General features: G+C 38.8%; 2 protein-coding genes across 6 annotated transcripts in view; one reads left to right on the top strand and one right to left on the bottom strand.

Annotated features, from left to right (window-relative positions):
* LOC115024479 (poly(ADP-ribose) glycohydrolase) overlaps positions 1-13624 on the bottom strand; it is a 21089-nt gene extending 7465 nt beyond the window's left edge. Inside the window, exons 1-13 of one of the 5 annotated variants that reach the window (XM_029456051.1) lie at positions 13566-13624; positions 12562-12689; positions 12375-12460; positions 11582-12292; positions 11140-11262; positions 10784-10870; positions 10433-10507; positions 7103-7195; positions 6308-6462; positions 3527-3606; positions 3362-3422; positions 3108-3183; positions 1749-1896 (exon numbers count right to left, since the gene is read on the bottom strand). In XM_029456051.1, the coding sequence (XP_029311911.1) occupies positions 1749-1896; positions 3108-3183; positions 3362-3422; positions 3527-3606; positions 6308-6462; positions 7103-7195; positions 10433-10507; positions 10784-10870; positions 11140-11262; positions 11582-12037 (1354 nt within the window). In that variant the 5' untranslated portion in view covers positions 12038-12292; positions 12375-12460; positions 12562-12689; positions 13566-13624. Of the gene's footprint in view, positions 1-1748; positions 1897-3107; positions 3184-3361; positions 3423-3526; positions 3607-6307; positions 6463-7102; positions 7196-10432; positions 10508-10783; positions 10871-11139; positions 11263-11581; positions 12293-12374; positions 12461-12561; positions 13206-13251; positions 13490-13565 lie in introns of those variants that run through there. The other 4 variants (XM_029456050.1, XM_029456049.1, XM_029456053.1 and 1 more) reach the window with 4 other exon arrangements.
* On the top strand, positions 13265-22862 carry adam9b (ADAM metallopeptidase domain 9b). The gene is made up of 22 exons (XM_029456048.1): positions 13265-13757; positions 14087-14193; positions 14290-14366; positions 14893-14971; positions 15052-15128; positions 15567-15759; positions 15873-15935; positions 16169-16240; positions 16349-16518; positions 16637-16727; positions 17403-17533; positions 18152-18323; positions 18810-18899; positions 19023-19224; positions 19478-19586; positions 19959-20139; positions 20309-20395; positions 20483-20588; positions 21287-21416; positions 21527-21632; positions 22313-22350; positions 22451-22862. The coding sequence occupies exons 1-22, from the start codon at positions 13691-13693 to the stop codon at positions 22572-22574; spliced, it is 2472 nt and encodes an 823-aa protein (XP_029311908.1). The 5' UTR covers positions 13265-13690; the 3' UTR covers positions 22575-22862.

The raw sequence follows: 22862 nt of genomic DNA, 5'->3' as shown, positions 1-22862 counted from the left end.
ATATCTAGCAATCAAGGAAAATTCAATTAGGCCTGGGCACTTTCTCAAATTTCCGTGCAGAGGTAACATCCATTAGCTGCCCTACTGTATACCAAAACGTATCACAGGGGGATATGATTTACCACATGGCCGCGATGCAGCTAAGGCTTGGACTTGGACTTGGCTGTTACTCCGGGAGACGAGAGATACGGGCAGGGTTTAATAAAGATGATGGAATGGAAGAGTCCATTAGCGGAGCAGGTCTTGGGCAGGTCTTCCAGCTATAATTAATTCTGGGCCCAGGTAATAAAGTTAAGTGCCGTAAGTGGAAGCGAGGGAGAGATGGCCGGCAAGAAGTCTGAAGGTGACTCCGCCAAACATAGAAGAACTGATGCAGCGGTATGATTGCTGATCAGCAGGGCGAAGGCTCTGTTGCCTCACTTCCTGCTCAAATCCAACCCACTGGCTAATGCATCATGTTAATCTATTTATGGGTGCTGGGTATTTGTGTTGTAACAGTGGTTCACATCATGGACTTGCATTTATTACAATGTACAATTTCAATATACAATTATCTCGAATATAATCAGGAGTTGGTGACCTATTAGCAGCTAATATCTGCGTAAAGAAAATATTGATAGCTAGCTACAAATATATATTTTAAATATTTAAATAAATATATTTTTATATATTTATATTTAAATAAATATATTTTTATATATTTATATTTAAATAAATATATTTTTATATATTTATATTTAAATAAATATATTTTTATATATTTATATTTAAATAAATATATTTGTATATATTTATATTAAATAAATATATTTTAATATTTATATACATATTTAAATAAATATATTTTATATATATAATATAAATATATATTACAAAATTAAATTATATATATATATATATATTTAAAAAATTGAAGTAATGATGATTTTTAGAAACCCTGCTATAAAATCTGTTTGTATTAAAGTTTACTTTCTTTACTAAATGTATCTTACTGTTTTCCATTAGGCACTTGTGTGAGTATTACTTCTTATACACTTTACATGTATTACTCCATTGTTTGTAATTCTTACGCCCAATAATGTCCTTTGAGAGTGAGAGATATTTTCTCTTGTAGAATGGTAACAGGATTTGTGTAGGCTTCCATCAGTTTTGATAAGCTATTACTATATTACATAACGTTAGTTTTCTAACCTCTTCATCAAACACAATCAAGCGGCTACAACAGTCTAGACAAATCGGCGTGAGACCGTTTAAAAAATAAAAATAAAAAGACAGGAGCAAATCAGCCTCCTGCTGGGGCTCCTTCAGTCTAGCTCTTGTTACTGGGTCTACCGGTCGGTCACAACCTTGTTTGTTGCAACCACTCAATACTGAAGTACAGTCAGTGGGAATTACTCAACAGAAAGACACCAGCAGAGCAATCAGGACAGGCCAATCTACAACTCCCGACTGATGCGACTCTTCCCTTCCCTTTGCAGCCAATCAAAAGGAAACATGTGGCAAGGACAGATAGAGAAAACACAAACATCCTTTAGCCTCTCGCTGAGCCAGAATGGGGGAAATTGGAGGTGTGTACTTCATGCTGTGTGTGACTAAAAACACCTACTATGTTTCTTCTGGCAAATTATAGGCCAAGCATGAGAAATGCGAACCTCGGGGCATTATTTATCCAATCTGGATCAACGGATTACATCATGAATAATTGAATAGAAAGGAGTAGTTGTGGGGAGAGTTTTTGTATCACTGACCTGTGATGATCAGACATTCATTGTGATCCAGGGCTTCAGTGAAGAGGCGAGAAACAATAAGCTCGGGGTTGATCAGAAAACGGATTTCCTCTTGGACTAGACCAGAACTGGTGACTCCTCCTCCCACAAACTGATTGGCAAAATCCACCTGCAAATCAAGACAGATGACAGATGATGAAGACAACACCGTGCCTTTGCATTGTGGTCAGGAGCACATGTTCTTATAATTAAACATTTTCTTTGACTGTTAAACTCATAGTTGCCCAAACAGGAGGAAAACACTTCATGAAAGGGTCTCAGCCCTTTTTCTTTTATATATTTGTGACAAAATCCATGACAAGCTGATTGGGAAGGTGGCCTGAGGTGCTCGCATTACTCAGACATCTGTCCCCCATGTCAAAATGAGCTCTCCCCAGGAGCAGCACTTAGGCGTGCTGCTGCCAGTAGCAAATATCAAAAGCAAGAGCGCTGTCCTGCAGTCCAAAGAAAACATTTCCCTCCAGTCATAACATGCTGTTAAATTGACTGCTGACTGGTACCTGTGATATATCTTGCTGCTTGGGTTGTGTGTGCAAATCTATGGGTGACACTGCTTTACTCGTTGCTTTCTGGTCCGTTTTATGATTCAAAAGAAAAAACGCATCTCATGGTTTCGGCTCAGAAACAGACGTGACAACTCGTTGTTTTAGTCAGAAAGCAGCCGCGTGGAACGTATAATTTAATTTCCGGACTGACAGTTGTTGCTCATTGGCCTATAGACAGCCCAGACCAACCCCGCCACAACCCCAAGGAAGAGGCTGCAGAGGGGTGCGCAGCAGTCTGAGAGCAGATCTCCCCAAACTGGTCACTCAACTCTGGGACAGCGAGCCAGCCTCCAAAGTCTGCTTTGACAGGCTGTCAGCACCCCCCGCACCCCAGCAGAGCATCCATCAATCCGGGCCACAGCGTGCCCCGGAGCTGGTCATGTGTGCACATCAACTGTCAACTTGTGGCAACTGGAGGCAAACAAAAGGTGAAAGGCAGAGCGAGCCATCCTGACAGTGTAAAGGAAGCACGGCCGACACAGAGAGCAGAGGAGACTCAGAGGCCTCGACCCCAGTCCCAGCACACACTCCCTGCGACGTGTCACGGGCTCCCTCAAAGGCCTTTTCAGCAGTCGTAAGCATTCTGGGTGAAAGACTCCAGAATGTGGTGGCTCAGTGACTGACTACAACAGAGGGAAAAGAGGATGGGAACCAAGCACAAGGCGGAGTATCTCACAAACTAAATGCTCCTTCAAGGAAAATAATAGGATGGTGCAAGGTTAAGTCTGTCTGAATAACAACACTACTGGTACACTTCTCCTCCTCTGCGTCTTACCTGAAGCATTCCATAACCATCATCCTCGATGGTCCCTTCAGAAGTAATGTGGAGCTTTGTGAGCTGCGCCTGAGAGCTGAAACATAAAGAATGAATGATGCTTTCCATTTATCGATTACAGTTGAGACGATGGATCCTTGCTGGCTTCCAAACGGTCTTTTATCTTTAGATTTAGGCAGCTGCAGGGATTTCTTTTGGCAGAAACAATTGACATACCACTACTACTCTTTGATTACAGTGTCAATACACTACACCTTTTCCAATTCAGAGGTTTATCCAAGCTTTTTCGTGTGAATGTTACAAGTCCAGTAGGCTCTACAAAAGCAAAAAAAGGAAAGTAAGAGGTATTTCATATTATATGTCACTTTACATCGATAACAACATATTGCAACATTTAAATATGAAATCTGAGCACCTACTTTGTTCACTGAAACTTTTGAAATAGCACATCAGGGTTTTCAGTTTCTCAATCTTGCTTGAAGAAGGCCCCTCAAACAGCCTGAAGGCGAGAAGAGATTTTGAATTTAATTAGGCTACATATTACATTCATCTTCTACAAAATGAAGCACACATTGTAGGCAAGCAGGTTATAAATGGCATCACAGCCAACCACCAACTCTTTTAGTCAGCCAAAGGTTAAACAACTACAGCCAAGACCGGGGGAAAATGACTCTCCAGTGCCGCCGAGACACAAGACCTCCACTTTGGCCATGTGAGTTCAGTCATGCTTTAACTTTTGATATGAATTGGTTCATCTCTCACTCAGCTTCCCTTTCACTCACTAGCCAATTATGTAGGAGTTCCTTCGCTGTTACGACAATGGAGTGGCCCCAGGCTTGCCATCACAGAGTCACACTGGTGTGCCACTTCACAGCACTCACACAAAAAAAGGAACAGAGAGGGAAACAGGGCTCCCTCCTTGGGGGTACATTAAGAAGCCCTGTGTCGCTTTTAAGCAACGGAGTCCTCAGGAGGCAAAAGGTCAATCCCCCTGAAAAATAACACACAAAACGCGCACACACACACACACACACACACACACACACACACACACACACACACACACACACACACACACACACACACACACACACACAAAGCTGCTGGAAGTGAGGTGCAGTGGGCGGGTTTGAATGCACTTTCAGCATTAAGCCCACCATCTCAGTCTCAAGAAAACTCTGTAAAGAACCCCACAGCCCGCCTCACATGGCATAATAAAATAAAGAGAAAGAGATTTCATGTGAGTGAAATTAAATAATGACAAAAGCTTGATGCACTTGAAGCCCTTCAGGGGCTGAGGAACACATTCATCCAAGTCCGCTCCTGCATTCATTTCTATTTTTTTTTGTCAGTGTGGCCTCTAGAAACAATTGTGCGTCGTGTAGTCCTCGGGGCAAATGTCTTGGACATGAGCTCGCCACTAGTGAGAGCAGGCTTTTAGTAACATATTGCAATGTGGTCTTTGGGGAATAGAGCATTAATACACAATTATATAACATCAATATACTCCCCATAGATGTGAAAAAGGCTATGATGTAACTAGTGGAAAGGGGATAAGTGACTACAGTATGTTTAACAGCTGGGTTTCCGCATCATCAGCACAAACATTTATCAAAAAACAGGGAAATCCAGGCATGAAAAACCATTTGAGCTAAATGCATTTCATTATAAATAAAGAATAAAGTTTGCTTTTTCAAGAATACTTTGAATGACAAAAACTACGACGAATAAACAGTTTTAATAGTCAGCTTTGTCTCAATGGAGACTTATTTTTTCCATTGCGATAAAGCTATTAGACATTGTTTTTCAATGCAAATAAGAAGTCCGGATTGAGATAAAAGAACATCTAAAAAGATAAACAGCTTGGTTTTCATTTCCTCTACATATTCCTGTGAAACAAATATTCAGACAAAAAAAAAGTTTGGAAGAGAACAGATCTTCAAAAGCAATACAATTCAAATGAATCAATTCTCAGCGTCAGGCTACAAAGACGACACTGGCCTTCCTTTTAAATCCCAGCAAAACCTTTATGTGAATGAAATACTGATGCAATTGAACTCTGCTACAGCCTTCTGTAAAACAGCCAATGGCCTTCTCTATTGTCAAACGCAGCCATCTGAATCAATGTTAATCTAATTCCCTTCTCCATTTAGGTAATTACACTGTGATGCCAAAAGAGATGGGGGACAAGACTGAGCAGAGATCTGCAGAATGCTTTTGCATTACACTACCCCGATGATCTCCACAGCGAAAGCTTGCAGGGATAAAAAAAACAAAAAATAAATAAACCTCCAGCCTTCCTTTTTTTCATATTTGAGAAAGCTTCGGCTCCGAACTACGCATACAGAAAGGTATTTATTATTCTGGTAAAACTAAGTCCAAGAGAAAGACAGACAAAAAGGTATTGTAGTGTACAGTTCTCGTGAGTATTACAGGATAAAAGGAAACATCTTTAAAAATGTGACATTATTTCAGATCTCTGTGTAAATACAAGCATCTCTGATCAATTTACTCTTGTTATGAGATAGGGTTTATGATCATGTGTAATTAAATCTACGTACAATGTAACTGTTTGCTTTAACACGCAGCCAGAAGATAAAATGATTTATGAGGAAAACATATACAGTAGTGCCCCCTGATGGAAATGAAACAAGTTGTCACAGCACCATCATTTACAAACTGACTATGTGACTTTAAACCAGGGGTGTCAAACTCGTTTTAGTTCAGGGGCCACATACAGCAAAATGTTATCTCAAGTGGGCCGGACCAGTAACATCACAGCATAATAACATATAAATAACCACAACTCCAAATTGTTCCCTTTGTTTTAGTGCAAGAAAGTACAAGTACATTCTGAAAATGTTCAAATTTAATCTTTTTTTACAAAACATTATGAACAACATGAAATTTCTTAAGAAAAGAAGGAGCAATTTCAACAATATTAAGCATCAGTTTATCATGTACACATGTGCATTACAACTTACAGATGACAGTGTGTCTACAAAGGCACAAAACATTTTGTCCCAGGTATCTGGGACAGTAGTTTACTTTATGATCAAAACAACAAATCTTTACCCCTTGCAAAGTCATCCCGTGGGCCGGATTGGACCCTTTGGCGGGCCGGTTTTGGCCCCCGGGCCGCATGTTTGACACCCCTGCTTTATACCATCATGTATGGAATTACCACATCCCTACTTTACCTGAAGAAGTTGATGCCTGGGTAGTTGGTGTACTCAGTCCTTCTGGAGTTGCGTCGGGGGAAGGTGCAGAAGAAGGCGTTGGCGAGCAGACATGCCACCTGCTCCTGAGACATGGTGATGGAGTGGCTCATGCCTTCCTTGAGGAGGGGTATCGGCTAGAGGGACAGAGGTACAACTGAGGAAGGTCAAAACAATTTGTTCTGACAATTTGCCAAACGAGACATTGAAGTATGTTGCATGAATGTACTAATTTGGCACCACTCTGGGCTTCTTGAATCAGCCATCATAATCACAATCAACGTCCATGTTTGCTCACAAGAGATCTATACTCCTGATAAAGGCTATGGGTTTATAAACAAACAGTGCATCTGTGTGAGCAATTCTGTGCTGACAAAAGGCAGAGCTTGTTGCATTTAAGACTAAAGACCAACAGAAAGAAAATGACTTTGATTGGTGTTAAATTAACCAAAACAAGAAATACATTTAACACAACATGTAAAATTAAAATGAGATGATTGGCCAAATTAATAAACAAAAACAAAAACTTTTAATGACTTTTCCAGCTGCAAAGGCACATTGCTCTTCATCATCCACACGCCAAAGAAGCAGATGACCAAGAGGAATATAAAACATTGGGCAAATGACCATCAATAGCAACGTGCCATGACCTCACCATTTTTAGTGCCATTTCACAAGATATTTGTCATGTCGTGACCTTTGGGATCAACCTGCTGCGGTGATCTACTATGTCACAGACCAGTGAGTCAGTGTCTGTTGGTTAGTGATGGCCGTTACCTTGGTACAGAGCTCAGATGCTCTCAGTGCTAATTGCACCATGTCTGGCAGCAGGGAGTCAAACAGATGTTCAGCAGCATCAGGCTCCAGGACCTTGGAGAGAGCAAGAGATCTGTTTATGTTTGTTGTTTTGCCACAAAACTCAGCTGTGACATTATTAGCTATTTGGGTTGATTAAATTCACAGCTTGGATCCGTAGCAAAATGTTGAAGCTGTATGTACAATTTTTACAGAGAAATAGATTTTAATGAATTATATATATATATATATATATATATATATATATATATATATATATATATATATATATATATATATATATATATATATATATATATATATATATATATATATATATATACATACACAAATACATACATACATACACTAACACATATACACTACTCGTATTTACACCCATATTGGCTACAAAATTTCAGAATGATCGATCACACAGCAATTTAATCAAGGTTGCCCGCACGGCCATGCCAGCTGATTAAACAGCCTTCCTGGAAGAGATGCAAATGAACAAGCGTTTGAAATAGAAAGGACAGTGTGTTTCCAGGACAAGGAGCCTTGACTTGTTATTTGGCAAAGGACATTTATATTATGGCAAAGGAAGCCTGACTAAACACTGTCATAAGTAATGACCTGGTTGACATCATAAACTGCTCCTATGGGCGTAATAAATGAAGGCAGTTGACGGAGCGAGATGGTGGATATAGCTGAGGTAGTATAAGCCGAGCTCTTTAAATCAGCACAAGACAGTGCATCAAATCAACTGAACTAACACTTTGTATGACTTGATACAGGTCTGTACATCACGCAAACTGACAAAGTAATCAAGCAAGAAGCGAGGGTGTGGGCAGCGAGAGACCAGATACAGATTTAACACAACTCTCGATGCTCCCGTTCCCATTCCCCGCAGGTCCGAGGAAAAAAAAGCAATCTGCTTGACTGCGTCTGTGGACGTGTGACCGTATAAAAACAAAACACTTGCATGCTCATAACAGTAAATACAACACGGGTTTTGGCTGAAGAAAGTGAAATTGCCAAAAACCAAGGCTGTCCGTCAACGGCTTTTCAGTTATTCATAAGGTGATCGTGCGGAAATGAATATTCAATGAGGCTGCCTGGCCCGTCACTCTATGCCATTCATGTCTACTTTTCTCTGACACTCAAAATAAGCCTTCTCCAATGTCTCCAATCTGGCATCTCCAGGGGAGAAGTAACACAATGAAAAATGGGGTACGTTACATTGCATTGTTTGCCATTCCTCATGTAGCCTGTGTGTTGCACTGGAAATAAATCAAACATGTAGGACCCTCCGTGATTGTTTTTTTTTTTTTTAATTAAACCAACATTATATTCTATGGGCTGTATGAGCTGCTTTCTATCAATATATTAAAGATACTGTACATGTAGCTTATTAAAACACAGATGTGTAACTCAGTCAAGCTGTGAATCAATTCTGTAAGAGACAGAAGCAATACAAATTAATTTGCTAACTGCGTGTGTCGACTTTGCAATAATATGAAGCATAAATAAAGCCAATGCATTTTGTTTGAGCTACAACAACTCTAAACAAGTGACGTGAAAGTATCCAACATGAAACACAACTGAGACACTTTTCGTTATCAGAGTTCTACGGTCGTATATATGCAAGTTTTACAGTATTTACTGATCTACCAATCATCACTGATTTCATCTTCACTGACGATGAAATGTGCGAGTGATCATGTGTTTGATGTAATTAGCTACAATTTATGTGGCACCTAAAATCCAACTCTATTTTAATATGTGTGATGGAACTGGACATTTTGCATCCCAGTTGACTTGACACAATTAAAATCGAACCACAATGACAAAACTTTGCCTCCAGCTAAAGCCTCTCAACATGTTCAGATTTGATCTAATAAAATTCCCCATTCGGACATGATTCATGACATACATGTGGCACACAATTGATTCAAGAGTATAAGGCTGGAGTTAAGAATTCTCTGGGATGTAAGGTCATGAAATATCATGTAATGCCATTTTCATTTCTGACAAGTTACTAAACTTGACCTTTTGGAAAAATATTTAATTATTCCTCTGGGCTCCCACTTTGCCTCTGAAGGACTGCAACAATCTCCTTTGAGAAATCCATTACTACAAAATGACAGAAACACATTTGATATAAGGGCATTCATGAAGAAAGTGTTACATGTACTTATTTCCTGAGATGTGAGAGATCATAGAAAGGTGACGCCGTGAAGCACAGAGTGGATGAGTGCTCAATTCTATAAGTAAAATAAAGAACCATTATTTGTCGAGTCTTACATGCTCTGGATTTCTTTCATCAAACAGTCATGTCACAACATGGCCCATCTCTCCTAATGGAAGGTTCCTATCCCTTTCATGAGCCAGACAGTAGTACAGCTCTGCCTGATTTTGCAAAGGATGACACAGAGCGCATCAAGACAAAAGATGATGGATGGCCTCCAAACGAGGCTGGAGAAGACACGGACAGCTCTGAGCAACAACCAATAAACCAACAGTGCTCTGGCCATCATGATGCAACTGATGCCTAAAGAAAATGAGTTATCTGGGGACAGTTTTACCACATAAACACTTTTAAAACGTAACCTCACAAGATAAACTATATACGAATGAATTGCATTCTATTAACTGTGAGCAAGTGCTGTGACTCTATTTATGTAATGCTGCACGATGCTTGAGAAATCATTGTAACAATACAGAACAAACTTCTTCACAAAACCTATTAACACTTTATTCCCACACTTAGCCAAGTATTTACTTTATAAATAAGTATTTTCGCCTCTCAATCACTACATGACAGGCTCATTATACAGTATGTACTGTGAGGATTATTGACTGGTTTTCAAGTAGTAGAGAAACAAACACAAGAAAATTGGCTGCACGGTCATTGATTCACAATGCCACTTAAATACTGGTTGTACTAAACTGGATCTAATCTGGTGTCAAATGAAACATCCGTATCACTGCGTCTTCCCCAAACGGAAGATATTATCCTCACTACCTAATGAGACATCTGTACTTTCTTTGACCCGAGCTGTGTGAGAAGCACCAACACTGGTTTACGATGCCTTCTGTCGAGCAATTAAGTATCATGATTGGACATTTGAGGTTTCATTAGTCTACAGCTAACGCTCTAACATTGTCAACATGTGTGTCCATCTGTGTCTACATATCTGCATGCCAGTATCCGTTAAAGCCCTTACCAAAAATAGTTTTTGAGAACAAAGAAACTTTATTCACTACTTCTGGGATGAGTGATTTTCAAAAACAGATGTTTATATCGTTTACCTTGGTGCAGTAGAGACGTAATGCGGTGAAGTCCCATTTCTTTGCCTGTGAGGAACTGTATTTCAAAATGGCGTTCTGTAACAAACACATTCAATAATTATATAAAATTGAGAAGCAAAATGAATCTTTATTGTCATTTTAAGTCAGGATTGCTATACATGTGTATTAAAACAACAAACACATTGACAAAATGTCTGAGAGAATGTGTGCCTCTCTGTTTCTGGGCTTATGACGCCATCTTATGGCGTAGTCTGGTAACAGCAGCTACGGTGCACTCTTCCCCTCTTTTTATGAAGTGAAATACATTAGGCTTTTCGAATAAAAAGGACGGCACACAGATTAGAAACTTGCCTTCAGCTCGGGTTGACATGTTAATTTGTTGTTAAAAGTTTCCTTGATCAACTCCCACCGACTCTTATTTTGCCGTTCTTGCGTTTCCTGTGGAAGCACACATTGTGTTAGGTCTCTGCAGGGTAAATACAGTTCAGCTCTTCATATGCAAAAGAATAATAACGCTGTGTTATTGTGCACGTTTCTTGCCGCGGTTTCATGAATTAATGTAATGTTTCATTCATGCACATGCAGATTTGAGACATAAAAAGTGAATGTGGATGTGTAAGCGTCATAACTTGTAGAAACTCTTGACAGTAACACAATTTAAACATCTTTTTTCATACTAACAGGTTTATAAATACTTGGCCCATTACCTCATCATGTACAGGAAACAGATTCCAACTGGAACAGGGCATTTTGACATGGACATCATCCCAGGTATCCTTAAACTCAACAGGATATGGAACAGGAACTTTACCATTCTGAAGAAGGTCTGTCTGTCAAATGGTAGTGAATGAAGCTTTAGTACATGTAATACCTGCATACTAACAAACTGTCCTATTGTCAAGAACATATAGATCTGTGAGAAACTCAACGAATATATATTAAAGATCATGTTTTTGTATGTTAACACTTTGCCTTTGCATGCTTACAGATTATTACAAAAGCCCTCATAAAAAAGATCTTATTACAAACTATTGCTGAAATCAGCTGGCTCGGAATCCTGTAAAGACATTGGCTTGACTTATTAAATTACTCTATGTTTATATGACGTAACCACCTGAAGTGTTGTGAATACAAATAAATTGTTCAAACCCTTATCATCACAGTGTGCTGGCCGGGAACATCCCTCAGCGGTGGAAGCGGTCCGCCACATTCAGGCATTCTCTTTAGCTCATTGATTGGTGTCCCCAGCCATTTGACATTAGACTTGTCCTTGTCTGCATCTTGTTTCTCTGGAGGCTTATCTGAAGATGCGCTCCCAGAAAAGAAGTCTGTTATTTTGGTATTGTGTTTGACAGAGTCCTCTGAGCCTGCCGAGTATCTCTCCACTTCTTCTTTCTCTAATCCAACATAATTGTGGGACAGTGTCTGCAAAAACTCACTCTCTGCAAAATCCTCGAAGGCTGGTGACACAGGATTGTCTTCATCCAGGTCTTGTGGGGTCAAGGGTTGGGTTTCTTCATCAGAGTCAGAGATATCAGGCTTTTCAGCATTTGTACAGGCCAGAACCTGAGCTGAAGTGCTTTGAAAGCTACTGTCATCTGCCATCTCTACATCCTCTTGGGTTTGGCACACAGATGTACTTGGGTTTTTTTGGGGCTTAACCAACCATCTCTCAAGAGTATTTCTTAATTTCTGTTGTCGTCTAGGGCCGATTCTTTGATGGTTACCTTTCGTCTTTACACCTCGCAAACCATCTGCTCCAATCTTTGGCCTGTATATCCATCTTTCCGTCTGTGTTGCTTTGCCTCCTTTCTTGATCTACTGTGTCATTATTTCTGCTCTGAATACATATAGACAGGCCTACACAATTAAAAAAAGAAGATGCTTAAATTAAGCCCATTACTTGTTTGACATATACTAAAATGTTATCTAACCAAATTACCTGTGAGAGAAGACGGGGGCTTAGGTGCACTGATTTCAACTCTGAGTGTCTTTGCTAAAGGTTCAAAGTCGGTCAGTGCTGTCATTCTACAAAAGGAGAAAGCAAGATATAAGATCATGTCCATATTATTTTGAGAGAGGTGCATCTTGGCAGTTTAAACATGAAGAGACACCAAATGTATACTCACAATACAACTTGAGCAGACACCACGATTGAGGTATTATTTGGTTTTGTCCAGACTTGTTTCGTAGGCAATCCTTTCGTCAATAGGTGAGCATATCTTAAAATACGGTATGCAGCCATACATAACGCAATCTATTTCAAGAAAGCAAATAGATTAACCGGGGCTTTAGTCAATTTAAGGAACGTAATCATCCGTGTTGCTATGTGGTTTATTGACTAAGTGAGGTTTCCTAACTAATACGTTTAAGTACTTAATGGTACAGGAAAATGCTGTTTTGCATTTTAATAGTATTCAGACTTTTTCCTTTGGTCGTAGTTAGTTAGTTGCAGTCCAAACCTAGATTGACAGACTGTCAACAAACGACTGTCAACAAACCATAGCTTATTAGCTAACACTTACCTTACATGCTAACTAGCTTTGTACTACAACGGGTTGTTAAAACAACTTAACAATGATTAAGATTAGCGTCAGACACTTGAACTGGGTAGTGTGGAGTGGTAGCTTTCTATTAGAAAAAGCTTCGACGTAAACTATAAGCACATTTATTGTTATTTAGTTCATGTTAAACGCACTGAACATTGCTACAAACAATGCCGTTGTTCAACACCAAATCACTTCCGCACGCGAGTGACGTTGCAATTTATAGAATAACGCGATATTTCCAAAGCAGTTCTCGTCGATGTTTATACTTACACGTATTATTTTTGATGTAGAAAAGTTAGTTATTCAACAATTCTGATTCAGACACCATAGCATTAAAGCACGATTTTATTGTAGACGTACTGAGTCTTTACATTTATAACGACGAGGAGCTTCTGAAGACAGAAACTCACCCACTTAAGACAACAAGTAGTCAAGCATTTAAACAGTTAAACCGTCAGTTAACACTTAAAATAACAGCACAGTCTATCTACAGTAACGTGTAACTGTCTGGGAAATTATCTCACAAATAGAATGACACAGTATTGTCACTCCACATTTGGATTTGATTGTTTTGCAATTCTCACCTGTCGTTAGCCACACCCATCATGACGCACCTGACCAGGAAGAATAGGCACAAACCTTGCGTTCAGTAATAGTTCACATACCGCAGACCTGATGGGGAAATAATCTTGATACTTTAACCAGGATCATGGTCAGAAAATACATCTTTTTCGTTGTTTTTCTGCTGTCTTACGTTTCTTGGATTGACAACAAAGGTGAGACGTTGCTGATTTGTTTAATGTACACACCGACAACTATATGATGGTTTAGAGAGGGGTTTTTCTTTGCCATCAAGCTTGCTTGTGGTAAGACATGAGACATTCCCTGTGTATGCTCAACAATCTTTCTGTTTTAAAGGGACATGAGAGATCCTAAGAACAAGTAATATTATTATATTGTATTGTTATTATTAGTTATATTTCACTATTCATTCTTTTTTGTATGTGGTTGTATTATTTGTGGAGGATTATTGTCCTGAGAAGAAATAGCATTTATTAACCACAGAATACCTTCTCAGTATTTACAGTTTCTCCTTTCATTTCAGACATTTTCAATGGCCTTTCATTAAAACTCTCCAAGTACTCCATTGTGTATCCTCAACTGATTCACAGATGGACAAGGAGCATCAACCAACCACCACAGTCACAAGAAGTATGTAACAACCCTGATTAAATATATTAATAAAACACATTTTAATATTTTAATATGACAACATCAAGTATGCTTTCTTGTTTTAACTAATTTCAGAAAAATGGAGAGGAGGTATTATCATATGCAATCAACATAAACAACAGAAAGCACCTCCTTCATCTAAAAAAGAACAGGTATACGCAAAGTTAAAACTTCCAGATTACACTGCATACAAATGACAGCGTCAGCTCCCGACCTAATCAATTTTTTATGAAATTTTACGCAAAACTGATCCCAGATCAATTGGAGTTCATAGTTCTGTTGCCATACATGGCCAGGACATCACACAGGTCACTTCTTACAGGGTCAATATTGATAGTGAGCTCAACTGGAACACTCACGTTGCCAGTGTTTGTAAAAGAAACCATCAGCGACTCTACTTCCTTCTAAGACTCAGAGCTTTTGGTGTCTGCTGGAATATTATGCTCATTTTCTATAGAGCTGCCATAGAGTCTATTTTACATTTTGATATTATATATATTTTTTTTTTTATCTCATGCTGATGTTTGCATATGTGTTCTTATTTAATGTGTATTTTTGTATTTTGTCCTATGTGAGACACTAAAGTAATCTTAACCTTAATTATTTTTACTGACATTGCAGGACCTTGTTATTGCTTCAGATGAAATAACTCATGTAATTTCTTCCTCTTCTTGTCAGGGACTTTTTACACCCAAACTTTGTTCAGTATTCTCGTGACGCCACTGGTAACCCCGAGTCATCCTATCCAAAACCGCATGTAAGTCGACACTTGCTTATTCTAGTTTATTAGGCTGGTTTAAACTTCCCTTGAACCGGTTTTTATTTTAATGTTCCCAGGTGCATTGCTATTACCATGGAGAGGTGGAGGGACATGAGGATTCAGTTGTAGCGCTCAGCACATGCTCTGGCCTCAGGTTTGAACAAATCTTATCTTGCTGTTTCTAGGTTCCTCCTTTGAGCTAAAGATGAGGCTCTACATCAATATAGACATTTAATTACTTTTGTATCAGGATTATATGATTGTATTGAGTTAACGTTTCACAATATTTTGTTGTCCAAATAATGATCAAGAGCGACAAATGCACTTTTATTGAAGTTTTGAACCTCAATAAGTTGGAAAATGTTCCCGTCAGACATATGTTTTCCCATTTATTATGAGGAAGTGTATTGGGTTGATTGGTTCAAATGTTCTTATTTTAGTGAAATGTTACCAACTCTATCTGTGTTCCTCTTTTCCTCCAGTACGTAACTTGTGCTTTGTAATGCCATGTATGCAGTACCACAGCCTGGCTTTGGCACACACTGAAATTATTGATCTATTTGTGTGTCTGCTACGCACTTCTTCTATGTAGGGGTGTGATCCTCCTTGGAAATGAAACCTATGGAGTTGAGCCTGTGCCACAGTCTACCACCAAGGAGCACGTTCTGTACCTACTGAAGGACTTTCAGTCCGAGCCCGTCACTTGTGGGGTCGTCAGTGAAGCTGCATCAACGCAAAGCCATGAACCCTTTGAACCTGGCCAATCGCTGACTTCACTGCTGCGGGTTAGGATGCTCACCACGTTCACCTGAACTTATATTCATAGTGGGAACAGGTGGAAAGTAACTGAGGGTCTAAATAACTGCTTTACGTTCTTTACTGTTTGTTGTTTGAACAGAGGAAGCGCAATTTACCTCAAACCAGTTACGTGGAGTTGGTGCTGGTTGCCGATAATCTCAGGGTGAGTACGTTTATATGTTTTATGACTTCACTAGTATGTAAGTGAACATGAATTGGTTGCAACAGGTTCACTTTTTTTTTTTTTAGACGAGATGCAAGTAAATTAGCGCTTGGCTCTCCTTGTAGTTAGGAATGTGCTTTTCCCCCTCAAGCGTTGCTCTTCTTTTCCTATGCTGTGGAATATAGTGCCAAAATATTGTCTATCATAATTATCTTTTACAATTGTGTTTACAGTATGTCTATAAGAAACAAAATGAGACGGCGGTACGAGAGGAAATGGTGGAAATGGTTAATCTACTGGATGCGGTGAGATTTCAATTTGTTTGCTAATTGATGCTCGATTCTTATTCATTCTACAGTCCTGGTGCTCGTTCTGTGCTATGCTTTATAATCCTAATCTTTGTTTTATTCCAGTATTACAAGAAGCTGAATATCCGTGTGGTGCTTGTTGGCCTGGAGATTTTTAAGGATAGTAATCCCTTTCAAGTGGAAGGCTCTGCTGGAGAAGTGTTGGGGAGATTTGTCAAGTGGAGGAAGACTACGCTCTTACCAAAGATCAGGCATGACATCGGTCAACTCATCGTGTAAGCAACGTGTGTTTTCTGTCTTGTGATGACATCACATTTCACTGATGGCTGCGTAGTCTGAATTATTCTGAAATGTAAAGTTTGTGATTTATCTCTCGGTCCACTCGTTCCTCAGCGGTCGGCCCAATCCATACGATGGAAGTATAATGGGTATGGCCTTCGTGGGCACGGTCTGCTCCACAGCCACGTCTGGAGGAATCAACGTGGTTAGTTCAACTCCCTTTTAACTTCTAACACCAGCTGCCACCTGGGTGCTTCGGCAGTATGAACTTTTGTGCAGAAACTGATACTGTCTGCATTATTCATGGGAGGCTCTATTAGTGTTGCTCATTCTCACATGACCTAAATAACACAGGGCTCAAACAGGTTAGACATGAACACGGTCTTACCATGACCGGGCAATTCTATTTGGGTCATTGAATTCCGTAGATTATTTTGCAATGTGATGCCTTACGCCGTTTTAATTCCCTTTTCATAGTCATAATAGAAGGAACTCTTTTTTGATAACTTAAATGTACCATATGATAGTTTGAGAATTTCCATTTATTATGTTGATAAATAAATTATTTTTACTTCCTGATCAACAACATTTTTTACATTTACTGCTCTTCTTTTCCCTTCAAATAAAACACATTTTCTTAATATAACTCGCTGTATATCCAATTGGTTTACACTTTTGAAAGATCCGTTCATGCCAGATCTCTTACTTCAATATCTTAGTTCAACAGCAGTGAAATGCTCTTTTCACTCTGACTTAAAAATACTCTGATAATGACTGATAATGTCGATGAATAACTTACATTTTCAGTTTGGGATCATGCATTTAGGTATATTACCTATGGAGAATGTTAGCACTGAATGCACTGGGTGTGTTTTCACAGTTCAGCGCGGACAACCTGCCTTATGCCTCCGCTGTGGTGGCTCATGAGATGGGCCATAACCTGGGCATGAATCACGACAGAGAGGGTTGCTGCGACGATGGAAAAAACTGCATCATGGCGAGCGCTGCTGGGTAACACATCTTCCACAAAATATTTCTTAACTCCTTGACATGAAATTAAACAAGCATTTGTTAAAATAATATAGTATATTCTGTGCCTTTTTTTTTTTTACAACAGCCTTACATAAAATATTCTTTGTGATGTGAAAACTAGCAGATGGCGTTTTTGTTTTTGTTTACATTAGGTTAACTGTCCATAGTCCATGTACTTACTGTACACGACTTACAGGATATTGTACTAAAACCTAAAGTTGCACATACACTCATTCCATTTAACTTAGGATTTTAATAAGCAAATGTATTATTATCTTTTTATTTGTTTTATAAATAGATAGAGATCCTGTAGCCTAATGTAATATGCACACTTTGTGCTTATATTGTTTGCTACAAAGCTCTCGATGGCCATGAAAGAGTGACTTTAGTGGCTCTGTACTTTTAGTACAATCATTTTGTGTTTGTTCCTGTTTTTGTATCGGCTCGCAAAATTCTATTTCATACAAAAAATACTAAGTAATGTAATGTTACTAAATAACAAAAAATGTCTTCGCTCAATGGTCAAAGATTTGTTTAATAATGTGAGGGCTGTCCAGTTGGAGATTTCCATTAATGGCTTATCCTGCTATCCTGTAGTGGTTCCCCCATGTTCAGCCGCTGCAGTGGTGGAGACTTTGAGAGGCTGATCGTTCGTGGAGGAGGCATGTGTCTGAAAAACCAGCCCTCTCCATCAGATGTGGTCGGTATTGCTGAATGTGGCAATGGCCGGCTGGACAAAGGAGAGGAGTGTGACTGTGGCAAAGCAGAGGTAGAGTCTTGTCTGCCAGACACACACACAGACACAGACACAGACACACACACACACACACACACACACACACACACACACAAACACAAACACAAACACACACACATAATTACAGATTATTGTATTGGGTATGTATTTCTTTAAGCATCATTTTACAATAATGAGATAATTACGGATGTATAGCAGATACACAGACAGAAACAGTGTAGTTTGTGATATGGTGCAAACCAGTATTTTGAATATGAAAACAGACCTTTGCTAATGAATGTTGTTAAGAGTTATAATCAGTATTTCTTTATAAATGAAGAAGAACATTTTGGTGTAACATAAAAACATTTTGCTCTGAGCTTTACAGACTAGACACGCATGTCATGTTATACCCTCATTGATCTTAGAATAAAAACATTAGTTAGATCAGTTATTGTACATTTTCTATCTTTTTAATGTAGTGGTAAGCATTGTTTTTTCCGTTTTCATTTCATACAGGAATGCGACAATCAATGCTGTGATCCTGCCACCTGCAAACTTAGACCGGGGTCCGCCTGTGCTCAGGGGGGCTGCTGCGACAACTGTCAGGTTAGCATTAAGTTGGACTTAAGGCCAGAGTTTATGACTGCACTGCATAGAGGCAATACATTGTATTCGGGAAAACATGCTTTGCACTTGTAAAAGGATGTATGTGATTGTTTTTTGTTTTAGATCAGAGTTCCTGGAACGCCATGCAGAGAATCTGTCAACACCTGCGATCTTTCTGAATACTGTGATGGCAAGACCGCGTTATGTCCCGAGGACTTCTATATCATGGACGGCCTGTCCTGTGAAGACCGTGAAACTGCAGCGTACTGCTTTGAAGGCCGATGCCAGACGTATGATTTCCAGTGCAAACATCTTTTTGTGCCAGGTATATTCAATAAGGCTTGATGCAAAGACTTTTGTAGCTAGTTAAACTCCAGAAACTGTAAGGTTTGTGTACTTTTAGTCATGATTACTGGCTGCGAATGTTACCCTGTGCCAGTCAACCAGATACCCTTTGATTTGTTTGTGTAAAATGTAAACTACAGATAATCCAGTCAAGAATACATCAACCCACCTGATCTGAATTCATTCTCTTCTCATTAATGTTTTATCTTGGTTATTATCTTTCTCTTGGGCAGATCCAGCAACAAAGGCAAAGGATATTTGTTTTAAGACTGCAAATGTGAGGGGAGACAAATTTGGAAACTGTGGAGTCACCAAGGGTGGCTTTATCAAATGTACTGTAGCGTAAGTACTCTGGTTTTTAATAATTTAATGATATGAACCAAGTGTGTAATTCTGAGAAAGACTGCAGCAGCAGATAAGGTACCAATATTTTTTTATGATCATCGGGCCTAAAATATATTGTCTTTTCTGTAGAATTGGGCTTGGTAAATCCATGTAATGTCTCTTAACATCAGAAATCCTCTAATTAGGTTTTTCATTTGATATCACAGTTTTAGGAATCCTTCTAATTCAAAATACTGAGGATGGTCATTTTAAACAAAACGATGTGATGCAACTTTATTTTGTCCATTATTAAAGGATATATTTACTTTAAATATTAAACTCATTAACAACTGTGGGAACTGACTGTGTTTTCTTGAACTTGTGCTGCAGAAATTCCATGTGTGGAAAGTTGCAGTGTGCCAACGTGGACCTCAACACCATCCCGTCCGGTGCCCAAGTCAGTATCGAAGAAATTCAAGGGTCAAGGTGTATTAATGCAAACTTCAACCTTGGCACAGATGTGCTGGATCCGGCCTACGTTAACTCTGGCAGCCCTTGTGAGAAAGGAAAGGTAAGCCGACAAACTATTTTAAGTCTTTGCTTCAAGGAAGGAATTTAACCTGGAACTAATGTGATTATACTTGTTTCAGGACAGTACTGTCTTTGTGCATGTGGAAATAATAAACCCTAATTATTCATTTTGATTGCATCAATAAGTTATAATAAGTTTTCTCTCTCAGACCTGCCTGGAATTTCAGTGTGTGAACGCCACTAATCTGATGCCCAATTTAGACTGTGATGCTCGCACCACCTGCAACGGCCGAGGGGTGAGTCAGAGTATTCTTTACTTTTCTTTATTTTTACATCAGCCAATAATGACAATTCTTACTTTGCTGTTATATTGTTTTCTTCAGGTATGTAATGACCGAGGGCACTGCCACTGTGGAAACGGTTGGGCCCCGCCTAACTGTGACAAATCAGGGCGAGGTGGCAGCATTGACAGTGGTCCTGCTCAGATAGGTGGGTTTATATTCATTTACATTTCAAAATAAAGCACAAACTTTTATGCCCCTTTCATGTCTTTAATTATGAATACCTGTATTGAGGCACATATTAACCCATCTGCCTTGACTGGAAAACATGTTGGTTAAAATCCTGTTATTTTTAAATGTCCACACACTCTAATACAACATATGGAAATCAGTTTTGAAATTATTTAAAGCATCACTGGATACACAGTAATCTAATACAGTAGTCCTTTATTAGGCTTCATGTTACTAATATATCATTTTGTCTTCTGCTAGCATGACTGTGGTAGCAGTGGTTCCTTATTACATCAGTTATTGTGGCGCACAGATATGAATGTGTTTTTGTTTTAGATCCTTTTAATAATACTAAGAATGTGTCATTCCAATTTCTCCATTTTGCCAACTTTATGGCATGTCTGTGATGCCTCTAATGATGAACTAGATATTTTAGCTGTTGCACTAGCATTAGATGTATATGGTAAATCTAAGTTGTCTTTACTGCGCTCTGCCTCCACCCCTGATGTATGTTACGTTTATCATGGTGTCCTGTATTGTCATGTTTGTGGTGGAAAACTTCAGAGACAAAATGACTACAAAAACAGCAAATCAATGATGATGGTAATCTGCTTGGAATAATTGGAGTAATATACTCTAATGATTGTTATTCACATATGACCTTTTCTACCTCAGACCACTCCCTCAGGAACGGCCTGTTGATCTTCTTCCTGTTGGTTGTTCCTCTTCTGATTCTTCTGATTCTGGTGCTGCTCTACTTCTTCAGGAGAGACGCTCTAAAACCGTGTCTAAAAAGAAGCCCCAAGTAAACCCCTCACATTTAAAATATACGGATAGATATGTTAAAGGCTGCCGTTGCAACGTTTTATTTTGATGAAAAGATTATTGGTTCTCATAGGTTTTGTGCTTTAACAGGTCACGTAATGCTGGAAATGGAAATGGAAATGGAAATGGACAGTCAAACACCAACGTTCAGACAAATGCAGCAACCCAGCCTCCAGCACAGGCTCCTTCTGATGAGGTAAATATGTGTTGTTTTTCCTAATGATCATCACTGCAGGGATAACTTTGCAGTAGGAACATGTGTTCTTTCATGACCTGAACGAAAGGAAAGAGGTAAATTAATCAAAATAAGTACATGTAAGTAAATGTAAATACTTGTTGGCATCAAATGTGTACAGAATTGGTGACTATATTTGTGACAAAATGTACTTTTAATTGGGACCAACTCCTTTTTGGGCTTCTACATTCAACATCCACAAATATTAAAACAAAAATACTTATTTGTAAAACTGACAACATCCCATCTATAGAGGGTATAGAGGTATGATATAGTTTATGAAATCTTATATGGAAAGAATCACCTACTCCATGAGGCTTTGGGAATTTAAATTTGAGGACATTTTGAGGAAGTGGAAAATGTATACGCCCTTCTTTCATTTAAATCTGTTTATTATTATTTAAAAAATGTTTTATCTCAAATTAAAAACACCCCTTGTTCTACTGTATTTTTCGGTTCTATAATTGCATTGTGAAAATCTGCAAACATTTATTATTCTGTAAAGTAACTAAAGAAGACGTGTGTGAACTGCTGCTGTAATGTGATTCCAATAATAAAGGAAACATTTTCAAAAACAAAAGTGGCCCACATTATGTTTTCAGCATTGCAGATTTTAAGTTGTTTTTTTCTTTTAATTCCAGCATGGACATCCACCAGATACCTTACCTCCAATTTCAGGGTATGACCTTTTTATGATCTCTCAATCCATATTACCTTCACACACACAGATGGAAATTGAAGCTTTCAATTGACCTGTATAACCGGTTTGACCTGTTTAGTTTCAGGTATGGAGAACTGGATTATTGGAATGAAGGAACAAGCGTTGGCCCTGCACAACCACCAATTCCCAGCCAGGGCCCTGGAGTCCCCAAACCATTCCCACCCAGGCAGATACCGATTTGATTCTCTTTTTAAACTAACCATTTTCAATTATATTGTGAAGGTATGGAGTTCCCTACAGGTCAACACTGTATTACGAGACCTTTTTAAAACACTGTGATGAAAAATATTAACTTTAACTTGTTGCCAGCACCTCTTTTAAAATTGGCTGTAGTAATGTGGTGGTGGATGAGGTAAAATATCTAAAAAACAAAGTTTTTGTATATTATAGTTACTATGTATTCAAATATTTTTAAATATTTTTTGATTTCATGAATGTAAACCGAATAAAGAAATGTATTAGGCAATGTG

This window comes from Cottoperca gobio, chromosome 19, assembly GCF_900634415.1.
Source record: "Cottoperca gobio chromosome 19, fCotGob3.1, whole genome shotgun sequence".
Taxonomy (NCBI): Eukaryota; Metazoa; Chordata; class Actinopteri; order Perciformes; family Bovichtidae; genus Cottoperca; species Cottoperca gobio.
Note: the sequence above shows the minus strand (reverse complement) of the source record. Positions and strands in the feature narration are given on the sequence as shown.